General features: G+C 39.3%; 1 protein-coding gene across 13 annotated transcripts in view; it reads right to left on the reverse strand.

The window, feature by feature from the left end:
* LOC130179194 (rho GTPase-activating protein 12-like) overlaps window positions 1-12,952 on the reverse strand; it is a 57,946-nt gene that overhangs the window by 15,123 nt on the left and 29,871 nt on the right. The window contains exon 1 of one of the 13 annotated variants that reach the window (XM_056392019.1): window positions 2,013-2,316. The exons of the other annotated variants lie outside the window; for them this stretch is intronic. Within the exon in view, the coding sequence (XP_056247994.1) occupies window positions 2,013-2,222 (210 nt within the window). The 5' untranslated portion in view covers window positions 2,223-2,316. Of the gene's footprint in view, window positions 1-2,012; window positions 2,317-12,952 lie in introns of those variants that run through there. 13 annotated transcript variants of the gene reach the window in all.

Here is a 12,952-nt window from a genome sequence, read left to right on the forward strand (position 1 = left end):
AGGTAGACCTGTGAGTCATCAGTGAGTCTGTTATATAATCAGGGAAAAGCTCCTGGACAGCATGATGTAAGAAATTCACAGCTTTCAGAGTGTAAATCAACAGCTGCACATGCAACCTGGTGGACACTTCATCGAAAATACCTTTAAACACCTTCAGTGCTTCCATCTCAACACCCCCTCACTGCTAATGCCATGATCCTGCTGAGCTCCACATGTAGTCAATTACAGAGTCTTTCTTGTGTCTGTGCTGAGCAGCAAGCAGCATTGGAAAGTAAAAGAAATGACTTAAATGTCTGTTGTTGAAGCTGACAGCCAGTGTTGACCACAGAGGAGCAGACTGAACCCACGAGGAGGAGGACAGGGGAAGTAAGCGAAGTTGTTATATAACTGAGAGTGGCAGGGACCCATGTCAGGTAGAAATAAGGAAGTAAAACTGACACACAAGATGCATCCTGAACATCTGGACAGTTTGTCCAGGCTCATCCTTACAGCCCTGGAACTGTGGAAATGTGTAAATATGGATCATTTTTGTACAATTTCTATAGACGCCCGAGTATATTATTAGAATATTGGGGTATCAAAATAGCAGTTATGTGGATGCCTATTGGTTTTCACAAACAAAAAAGACGCATCCCAAAATAAATTCCCTACACTTCTACAGATAGGCAGGTCCACAAATAATGGTTATTATCATTATCAATTAACCTGCCAAATATTTTGATATCTTGATTAATTGGTCTATAGAATAAATAAACATCTTCAAACATATGATCATATTTGAGAAAATGGAACCATCAGAGGTTTGGCATTCAATCAATCAACTGATTATGATCATAAAATCATCATGTTCATTTTCTGCCAATTGACTCCTTGATTGAATGATAATAATTTCATCTCTAATTTGGCATTGACCATTTTGATAAACAAAATATTTTCAAAATTAAACCCTTCATTGCAGATTTATAACAACTATTTGTTACTTTTTGAAAGGATCGACTTGAATCCTGGACTTGTCAAATTAGATTTTTATTTCTATTCAGACATTACAGACTGACATTGACAGACCTGTCAGATCACGAGGAAAAACATGAATTATGTTTCAGGTCCTGTTAATTTATGACCTTGCAAATCAGGTCTCTGGGCAAAACAAAACCTCTGACAAGTTACTGAAACACTGCAGAAATTTTCCTGTTAAACAGGATGGAAAACCTGACCAACCACAACCCAAATGTTTTTATCTGTTACTGGTAATATGAGAGAGTCAACTGTACAGTCACTCAGTCAGGTGACCAAACATGATTTAAAAAAATTGTGAGTTAATAAAGAGGGAAATAAGCCATTGACTGCAGGTTAATAAATTACAACCCCGTTGACAAGTGAACAAAAAGTGAGTTGAACAACATTTCTACTGCTGTAGAGCAGCCAGAACGCTGCCTCTAATGACAGAGTATCCTTCTTCAAAACCTGGACGCATGACTGATCCAGTCAATGGGCGGCTTGTCATGATTATTTCAAGCTGGTATTACAAAGGCTGCACAGCGACTGGGCAAAGAGAGTCATAAATAATGCCGGTGCCCCGAGGCCTCCTAACATTGGCTCTGTGATGTTTTTATTGCACAGGGATCAATAGGGATGAAATATGCAGTAGCCGAGCAAACAGCTGGAGGTACCCAGGAGAATCCAATATTCAGCGGACTAGAGGAAGCCCAAGAAGTCTGCTGTTACAGAACCACAGCATGACAAAATCACAAAATTAAGGTGGTGAGTGCATATATAATACATAATGTATATATTACATCATGTACAGTTGTTTCTTCTACCACTAGAGAGGCTAGCATCTGACAGAAAGGCACACTGGTTGGAAAGCCCAGAGGAAAACTTGCCATTCAGGAAAGTCAGACTTCCAAAGTAAAAGACTGCTTTTACCACTCTGCAGTGCTAATGTGCAAACCTGCAAGATGCAGCTGAAAAAGTTAACTTGTGCTCAGTAATAAAAATATATAAAAAATTACCTCTGGTGGTGAGCAACTTGTAAACACATCATCCTTTTCAGGCATTGAGAATGCTCTGAGGAAACTTCTCCTCCAGCGGATCAGTGCCATCGTCCCTGCTTGATATTTAGAGTTTGAGTCGTCAGTCTCCTTTAATGCCTGCAGCATACAACCCTGGTGACACTGGTCTGTGGTCTTCCTGTATAATACTGAGTGAACATGTGATACCATGCATGAATCTGTCAAAGGGGAAGTCCATATAGTCAATCAAATCTTAAAAAGCCAGTTGGGTTCTATAACACTTGTGTGCCAGCTACAAAACCACATTTTTCTCCCAAGTCTGCTCAGAAATGTAACATCACTCAAGTGGCGGGAAGCTCAATAAACAGGAAGCTTTATACTGCTTTGCTGGCAGACAGATATATCGGACATCCTCAAATGCATTCTTAAAACTGATTTCAAGTCTGAGCGTTACTGTTTGGCTGAGATCATTTTTATTTCATTAGTTTTGGTTTGGGTCACAAGGTTGTAAATCCTTCTCAGCATTGGGATGATGTATAACTCAAAGTTAAAAAACACACTAAAACTGCTGATGCTCTTCCACAGACTGAAGCAATATGAGCTAAGTCAAATAACAGCTCTCATTATGTAACTAAAGGCTGCACTGCCAGGCTAGCTCATTAAAAATGCACAAGTCGTCGCTTAACTCCATTATAGCAGCAGCATATTCCTGAGCAGCTGGTGTGGGACATCTGGTGTGAACAGACTGACCACCTAATCAATACTGAGCTCTAAAATCACCGAGCCACAGTGGGACATTAAGAGGTTGACCTGTTGTGCTGAGGAAGCTGCTCTCTTTGATAGTACACTGTGCTTTAAGTAAAGGTTGCCAGGTGGACAAGTGTCACAGTGTTCTGCAGCATAGTGCAGAGAGGGGAATTGTTCTGGGTGTATGGGGTTACACAAATAAAAGTCCTGTTCATTTTCAACAAAGACAATGTTAGATGACTAACAGTTGGAGCATTTCCGAGGCTTGAATGGACATGAAACTCTCCCGGTTGAATCATTAATGAAGAAGCTGAGCAGTATAATATAGAAAATATACAGTTGATTGCGAAAAAGTCAAAATGTACATAAAACCGAGTCAAGTAGTGATCCTTTCAGTACAAAACGTCCAATCCCTGCACTTAAAATTCTGCTGCTTCCACCAATAACGATGACCTGAAGCTAAAGATTAGCCTTTGTTGAAATCCAATAAAACATTCTGCTGTTTAACCCAGTTCACTTTTAGATCCTGGGTCAATTTGGACAAATTCAGCAAATATGGTGTGATGTTTGTTCCTAACTGCAACAATAAAACATCTTAAACTTGCTACTGCTTTGATTTGTGCCTATGACTGGCTGCAGACAGCTCATTCAAATCACAGTGTTTACATCTGTGGACCATCAAATTACAAAAACATGGGACGTTTTAGTAAAAAAAAAAAAAAAAAGGCAATCAGATAAACTTACAGTACCTCCAGTAGTGTTTAATTATCTAGGAAAGTACTTTGAGGATTTCATTAATTAAAAATTTTGACTTTTTACTGTATAAAGGATTAAAATGCTTCTTGAACCAGTAGTTGTTTAAATTTGTATGGAGATAAACAGCCAACAGCGTTTATACTGGTGACTCTTGCAAACATGCAAAATAAATATACAGAAGGACATCTGACAATAACCTCCCCTTTAAGGAGGAAACAGGCCATGAGCTGGAGAACTCAAACTGAACTGATGGTTACACAATCTGACCATCGCAACACTGACCAGTGAAGCCTCAGTCACACCAGTGGCTAACTGTAACCACAACACCTACTGTACAGTCTACTGACAGAGGCTCTGAGCCTGAGGTCACGCTGGACTGCAGCAGCCAATTACCCTTCTGATTGCAGCTCAGCAAACTCTTAATTCCCTATTTGAGGCCAGAACAGGGGTTAATGGGTAGAGAATGGAAAGGGTCTGTGAATGACACTGCCAATTCTTGATAGAAGACGTGCATAGTCTTATCTGCACCGCCTGCAGCTCTGCGTTGGAAGAATAATCGGCCGGTCCAGTGTTCTTCAGCCAGAGATAAACCACATCAGAGCCAGAGAGAAACAGCAATAGAAAGAAAAGGGAGAAGACTTGGGACTTTAAGGCAGTGAACACATCAGAGCTAACATTAGACAGAAATGGCTGCAGATGTTTAAGCATCAGTTTATATTTAGACTAGACAGGTGGGAGATTCAAAATGCTGCGGTCACTCTAAAATAGCTCAGGGTTGCTTTTCAAAAGTTAACACAAGGTTAAGTCTGCTGGCTCCTTCCCAGGTTTTGTTTCAGTTGTGGTTTCATTGGTTTGTTTCGGTGGTTATGGGTCATTTGATTCAACTTCTTGACTTCAGGTTGTTTGTTTTGTCTGACCAGCAGTTAAAACACAAATATATCCTCTATATTGTTTTGAGACAGAGAAAAATGTAGCAAATCTCTTTCCTTAAGAGAAGCACATGTTTCATAGTTCTGCTACAAAATAAACTAGTATTCAATGAATCATACATCACTAGAATTGTATCCAGCTTCTCAAATGTGAATATTTTAGGTTTTTCTTTGTCATAAGTGATAGTTAACTGAATATCTTTGGGTTTGGGACCAAGGTTGGATAAAACGAGATTTATTTATAACTTCCCACATCCCAAAGTGAAGTCTTTAAATGAAAGACCTCACTTTGGGATGTGGGACATTATAAATAGCATTTTTTGCAATTTTTTCACATTTTATAGAAAAATTATTAATTGAAAAATTGAGGAAATAATCTGGAGATTAATCAGCAATGAAAATAATAACTAATAGTATTAGATGTTTAATAAAAAAAAACAACAAAAAAAACTTAAAACAACAACAAAAAAAAAAAAACTTAAAACAACAAAAAGATTTGTTGCAGTGTCATGTGTCTATTTCAAAGTCACAGTCAATATGATTAAGCTGTCGGGCCTTCCCCTGATTAAAACTAATCATCGCAGGATATGACTGTAAGTGGAGGCAGAGCTCTATAATGGCAAAGAGAAGATCATAGGTGAGCAGGGAGACAGGCAGCAGCGTCCTTTAGAGCGCTGCCTGACAAAGTTTGTGAAGTCTTATAGGGACAGGCCAGTGTTGAAGCAGGAGGAGCAGGAGGAGGAGGGGCTCCACATGTTCACCTCCTCACTCCTCCCCTTTTCTGTTTGACACAGATGAACCTGCTCTGCTGCATACCGCAGGGAGCTGGGCCAAGCAAACACAAAACATTTGCAATTGTAAATATACACACACTGGAGAACTTGCCAACCTTTAAGGTGCATGGGTTTCATATACACAAATGTGCAAGTTTTCACGTGTACAAATATGTGAAATAAACTCCTACTTCTCTTTTACTTTCTTGTCCATTCAGTCTTTAAGTTTCACCGCAAAAAAGTGCTTCCACTCCAGAGCTGTATGTGTTTATATTGAGGAGCCTCCACCTGTCACGGCTGTGGTCAGCCACTACATTGCATAACAGAAGTAGGAAATGTTTCTTAATATTTCCCTCTTTGGCTAAAACTCCAATGTCGCTGACGAAGGCAGAAATTCAGACTTTTCCCTTGACAAGACTTGATCTTGCTTTGATGAGTCAGCAAGAAGCCACACTGAGTCACTTTATTAATTAACTTTGGATTTGGACAACACTGCTGCAAAATAATAAATTAGATCCTTGGGGACGGTAGTCTAATGTACATCCACTTTAAATGTAACCAAAGACAGCTATCATAACTTTGGCAGCTTTGTTGTGCCACTTTTAGCATAATGGACTACAAGAAATACCAACTACACCTGCAACAATGAGTCATTTGATTGGGTAGCCAGTTGACAGAAGAGCTACTATTTTGATAATCAAATTCATTATCAATATCATTTTTCAGCAATAATGTCAAATATTTGCAGCTTCCAGCTTCTCAAATATGAGGATTTAATGCTTTTCTTTGTCACACATGATAATAAACTGAATATCTTTGGATTAGGGACTGCTGACCGGACAAAACAAAACATTTGACAACATTTAATGTCATTTTATAGACAATCGATTAATCAATTACTTGAAAAAATAATCAGCGGATAAATCAATAATAAAACAATTGTTAGTTGCAGCCCTACAAGTAACTGACTTCAATTAAATTCATCTTTAAGATTCATACTGTAACATGTATTTAAAGTAATTTTGAGTGAATTTATGTCGGATGTGAAGTTCCTTCCTAAAGGTGCTCCACTAACAGGTGGATGTAGGACAAATGACAAATGAAACCAGTCATGAGGCGTGACAGCGTCTGATCGAAACAGGAAGAAAGGAGGTTATATTAGAGAGGAGGAGCAGTGCACATGGAAAGGGATCAGGCTGTCAGTCCTGATAAGATTAAATCACATACAACACACTAAAAGCCTGAAAGGTAATGAGTTGAATCACACAAAAGGGTCATTTTGTTGGCATTTTCTGTATGATTTCTATATTTTGATTTGCTAGTTCCTGATATGCAAGTTTTTATTTATGACTTCAGTTTATCCGTGTGAATTTTGTCAATTTCCCCCAAATATATTTTTGTCTTTAGGTACATTGCTGGACTGGGTACATAAGAGGGAGGGAAAAAGAAACTTGGAACTGAAAATAAATGTTCAGTTTACTGAGAATTAACCAGGAAGAGAAAAAGACTAAACACAAACATGATTCAGGACTGAAAAAAAAAGATCCTGAAAAGCCTGAACCATATAAAACTCACATCCACTGCAGCCTGGTGGGTCTTTCAGTCTGGTCTGAGGTAAATCTCAGTAAATCTGACTGAAATGAATAACAGGGAAGAAAAGCAAACCACCAACAAGCATGCTGCAAGTCAACACAAAAAGCTCTTTAAACAGTGGCACCACCCAAGGCAATTACGCAACTGCTGTGTAATTACATTTGAACAGGAGAAAACAGTAGACAATGCAATACAGCGAAAACACACGGTGAGTTTGTGCTCTGATTGACCTTTTGAAGCTGAAGTCAGAAAGCTTCCAACATGCCGCACATATTTAAATAAGGAAAACAACTAACCATCAACAAAGCTGCTAAAACATCCATTTGTTGACACATTCCTTCACAGCACAGACAGTGACAAAGACAGGCATCACAAAATGAGTAGATGCTTTTTAATTATGCAGTGAAGGAGAAAAGAAAAGAATAACAGAGACAAAAAGGAGAAACAAGAAGAAAAAGCCTCAGGAACTGTGTAGTTTATCTTCTGTGCTTGAAATAACTTATGATATACTGTTTATTACCAACAGCTAAGGGCGTTTAAAATCAGGAAATAAATCTGACATGATTTGTTTCTACTTATTTTTTAATAAGTGATGAAATTCCCATCACTGTTGGATATAACCAAGTTATGAGAGGCCAAAATAATGTCTTCAAATTGCTTGTTTCATCCGACCAACAGTTCATAACTCAAAGTTATTTAATATAGAACAATAAAAAATAGAGAAAAGCAGCAAGTCTTGACATTTGAGAGGCTGGAACCAGTGAATATTTGTCTTTTCTTGCTTGGTAAATTGCTAACTAACAATACTTACTTTTCTGTCAATCAAGGAAGCTGATAAATCAACTCATCATTTCAGCACTAAGTACATTAATGTTTATCAGTGTGTAGAGACTGTCAGACTGTAGAGAGACTGTCAGGTGGTTTGGTACAGTAACGTAACATCTTGTGACAGTTCGATCTACATATGTAATAATATCTGTTTGAAGTGCATTTATGAAATGTAAAAAAGGTTCTTTCTGGGACAAGAGGGTCTACACAATTACAGATCAGAGAGAAGTGAAGTACACTGCCCTCTTTTACATAATCCTGGCTGAGTGCAGCAGCACTGAAGTCTGTCAGAGAAGGAGGTCCACAGAGGAATCCTGATCTTGTTCTGAATCTAACTCTGATCTACTCGTGTCTCTACACGAGCTGCAAATGGGTCAAATGCAAGGAGCAGCAGGAGGGAGAGAAAGTAATGGAGGAAGTGATGGAGGAAGAAGCTGTATGAAGACGTTCATAGAGGAAATCACCGTCTATGCTACAAGACGTGTGCAACATATTGAAAAACACCCTCCTAATATGACACGGTGAAATTTACTTCATATAAGATTTGGTTATGTGCCACTGAGAAACAGTGATTCAAATTCTGATGAAGCCTGGTCTGGTTGTGTCTAGAAATAACATAGAAGAAGAAAAATACATAACTGATCTAAACTACAGCTGGAGTCCCATTCTCTCGTTTTTAATCGTCTATAAGCACAATTCTTTCGGAGATAACCCCAATAAACTGAGCAGCTCACAGTACTTTATCAATATACTGTTACAATGATTTACCATGCTGGAGCTCTGTGTGTGTTTTAATGGCCATTCAGCCAAAAACAGCCCTGGGGAGTTGTTGGGGGGTTTTCAGGTACTGTTGTGAGTAGTGATGTCATGAGAGTCAATACTTTGAAACCAAGTCAATGCCAAAACTCTCAAAACTTAATGGCACTTGATTTTTTTTAATGCTACTATTGGCACTGAAGGTAGCGTAGGTGTCATAGGTATGAGAGATGTGATTCTTTCGGGACTGCAAGACACAATACACAATAACAACAACATATGTAACGGTGAGTGTGGGAGCACTGCTTCCACACCGAGGGTTGTGTGTATGTCAAGGTAACAAACTGGAACTGAGAATCATGGAATTTGAATGGTACTGGCACCCACTACAGATTTTTCATACTATGACAAAGGATTTTACCGATCTGGAAAGTTGTTTAAAGATGTACCGTTCATGCTGTAATCTACCTGAATGTGCCTGAATATTTCTGGAATGATCTGCAGCCCGTTGTTAGATGACGTTGAGGCAGAAGTTGAGCCAGGTTCAACTTTTTTTGCTGGAGCCTTCTGTGTAAGAAATCATTTAAATGAATGAGGGTCATTTAGGGTTTGTTGGTTTGATGTCCCTAAATAATGGGACAAACTAAACTAAATAAGAATTTCATGCCCACCACTATAATTTCAAAGCAATATGTAAAAATCCCCTACACTGTATGATTCTCTGTGGGGACTGTATACAGTTAACTCGACTGCGTGACTAAATGTACACAACTACACAAGCAAGAGTGACACGGAGAGTAAAAAGTGATTAGTGTTGGCACTGCCCAAATGTTGGAGTAATTGAATTTTCCCAGATGTGTGTGTTTGTGTGTGTTTAGATTAGAGAATGTATGACCATATGCTTGTGAGTCTGGGACAGCAGCTGTCCGGATGCTGCTCTGCCCTCACCACAGGGGACGAGAGGTATTCCCTGCAGGCTGGGACATGATGCCTGAGACCACTTCACCCTTTAATGAATCCAGGAAAGTCTCATTTGCCAAAAAGCATTCTCGACCTTCAGACACCTTACAGACATTTATAACCAGAGACACTTAAAAGCAAGTGCGGAGAAAGGGACTCAGTGTAGCTCGATGACATTATTTTCACTCTCCAGCCTTAAGCCTTGTCCACAGCCACGCACGCTTTCTTTTTTTTTTATTACATTTTTTAAAATAAAGTCTAAAAATGGCCTGTATGATATTCTCAGAGCCACGGAGCAGCAAGACAGCTGACAGCCTTGACCAAATGATTAATCCTCTTATTGCATCTACCTGACTGGTCACAGCTAATGACGCTAATTCTCCAGCATGGTGGTTTTGCCGGGGGCTGGAAGGGTCTGCTAAGGACAGCTGGCATATACACACACACACACATATATATATATATATATATATATATATATATATATATATGTGTGTGTGTGTGTGTGTGTGTGTGTGTGTGTGTGTGTGTGTGTGTGTGTGTGTGTGTGTGTATGCCTGTGTGTGTGCGTGTGTGTAGGATTATGTAAGAGGGTAGCAGGGGGACAGGTAGGGTCACTGCTCAGGACACATAATGTAATGGGATATGACTCAGGAAGATGCAGGCTGTGTGTGGCTTGCCCCTTCCAACTTGGGCTCTGTGGAGGATTTAATGTTGTTATCTAATGCACAAACACTGTGCTATAAATCCCTGTTGCTAGGTAGAAAATGGATCTTTAAAAAGGAGCTATTTGTAAGTTTTGTGATTGCTACATAGCCAACGTTAGCCTAAGCATCTGTTTACCTACCAGTGTAGAAGAAATGCTGCGAATTCAACATCAAACTCCTTTACTCACCAAGAGCTGTCTCCAGTTTTACTTCTATTTCTATCACTTCTTTTCTTCTACTAACATTAGCATGCTAACTTGCTTACCCTGACCTGGTTGGCCCATCTCATCACTTTCTGATACAGAGTCACTGTAGCGTCCAGACTGCCCTGAAGAAGTAGCACTGCTCAGAGAATGTATTATAACCTCTTATCTTATAAAAGTAACAATGGCTGAAGCTTTCGTCAAGACTGGTAAGTAAAGAGCTGTTAGTGCTAATGTTGGCTATGTAGAAATAGCGAAACTTACATATAGCTGCTTTAAAATGGCAAATTTTTCAATGGTTGAGAAAAGATACACATTCTTAAAAGCCCAAAATGAACAAATTAAATTCTTCAGTAAAAGTTAAAACAACGAAATCATCTTAAATAGAGAGACTAAGTTTTTCATTTTCACAATAGAGAAGCCCAAGACTGAGCTGAGATTAGCCGATCTGCTGCCCAGTAGTTGTATCTCTTAGACATAAATGGCTGACCAAATCACAACAGGCTTTCAGACACTATCTAAATCACCACTGATGGATGTTTACATCTAGACAGCTGTTATCTTAATCCAGCTCTGTTGAGCCAACACAGCTGAGGAGGATAAAGATATGAAGCAGAGATATAGAGAGTCTTCATATCTGTCCTGTCCTGTTAATGCCAGTCTCAACATCTTCCCACAGGCTCATACATCAGTTATTGGAATCTGTTTAGACTGTGCAATACCACATGTATTACACAGAGAGAGTTATGAAAACCTTACTGAGAACCACCTTATTTATCTTGGGATGGTGTGGCTCAGCACACAGGCTCTTTTTCAGAAGTTCCCTGTTTTACATTCATGAAGTTAGAAACTATCAGACCTGCGGGAGGTTCAGTTTGCAGCTGAGAAACTTGCTTAGAGCGACTGGGTGTTAAATGCCTTGCTCAAGAGCCGTGGGCTCAATCTCAGCAAATTATATTTTTATTTATGTTCAACCCAGATTTATCCCAGCTGGTCCAGGGATTTGAACCGGTGACCCTCACTACTCTACAGCTGCTCTCCAGAATCTGGGATTGAGCCAGCAAGCTGACCTACAAATCCAAAGGAGTCGTAACTGTGTGAGCAGAGAAACTGAAAAGAAAAAGAAGAAGACATTGATCTCCTGCTCTGACAGAAGAACTGTTGGTGCAACAGAGAGCAATTATGGGATGAACTTTTGGAGGAGTCATGAAATAAATCTGAGGGGCTACGAGGTCCTTAATGAGAGGAAAGGAGAAGGACAAAAACATCAAAATTAAACATCAAATACTGGCAAAGGAATATCTCTTGATTCATTTTCTAGATGAGTTGGTCAAAAGTTCATCAACATATACAACCTGTTTGGGTAGGTACTGTCATAATGGGTCACAAGCTGAAAAAATGGGACTGTTTGTTAATTTATGTATAACTTTCAGTAGAGATATGCTATCCCTCTAAAATGAATGGCCTACTTATGAAAAAAAAGTGCATTTTCTTCTTTTTCTTCTGTCAAGATACACTTTCACAGTCAAAGTGACAAATATGAAAATGTGATGGACAAAGAAAATAGAGGGAGTCAGAGAATAAACAAAAAGAAACACAACAACATTTACTTCTCAGCAGCAGCAGCAGCAGTGAATGTCTACAGAACAGCTCACACAGCATGCCAGACATTTCCCACTGAATTGGAAATATGAAACTGTTGGTAAGAGTGCTGAGGAAACAGAAAGAAAACACCTGCAGCCTGATGCACCTGTCCACCTGCAAAAAATACTACACTCACTGGTTCTCGATCTTTTCTCAAGTAAAAGCGCCAAATATTTGTCGTCTCCAGCTTGTCAAATTTGACTTTTTGCTGTTTTTCTATGTTTCACACACATCATGAATAAATTGTTGCTCGTATATTCTTTAGGTGCAGCTCTAATCAATATATAGGACCAGTGCAGCTATCCCCATGACCTCTGAAACTTACCTCAGAAGTTAGATGTGTGTGAATACCAACTGTTCAGCAGATAGCGAAGATCGTTCCCCCCTAAAAAAGAACTTCTGAGGTACTGACAGGCTTTTGAAAGCAAAAACTAATGAATTCTCTGTCTGATACCATTTAACCTTTGTTTTTGGAATTTGAAACACCAGACCTCTGATTTGTTTTGAAAGCGATGATACAGATGGCTGCATATGTGGGCGTGTGTGTTTGTGTGTGTATGTTCCAGTGTGTAGTAATCCCTCTGCGGCAGGCAGGCAGGGCACAGTCAGTTCATTTCCCATTCAGCGGCACATTAAGAGAACACAAGCGGGCTTGGTTTCCACTGGAGTCTATGAACAACAGGTTACTTTTCTAACCAGACACTGACTTCTTATACAAGTACCAGATACCAAGTATCAGTTTTCAAACCCATCAGCTCCATACAGCCACTGTTAAAACTCGCACTAAATTTGGATGGAGACTCTGCTAGTATCTTGATTAGATAATTGCATTTTGATACAACTTGGGGACATCAAAGTCACTCATTTTTAAATGGCTTTCAGGATTAAGACACGTGAATTTGCTCACAACTGTTGTCTGTAAACACAAGTGAAAATTCTGTCATGCAAGCTTTACAGCTCCCTTTCTACGAACAAAACTCAATTTAAGTTCATCAGCCTTTGCACTGACCCAAAACATGATGTTACATCCAGCTGAATTCATTC

This window comes from Seriola aureovittata, chromosome 12, assembly GCF_021018895.1.
Source record: "Seriola aureovittata isolate HTS-2021-v1 ecotype China chromosome 12, ASM2101889v1, whole genome shotgun sequence".
Lineage (NCBI taxonomy): Eukaryota > Metazoa > Chordata > Actinopteri > Carangiformes > Carangidae > Seriola > Seriola aureovittata.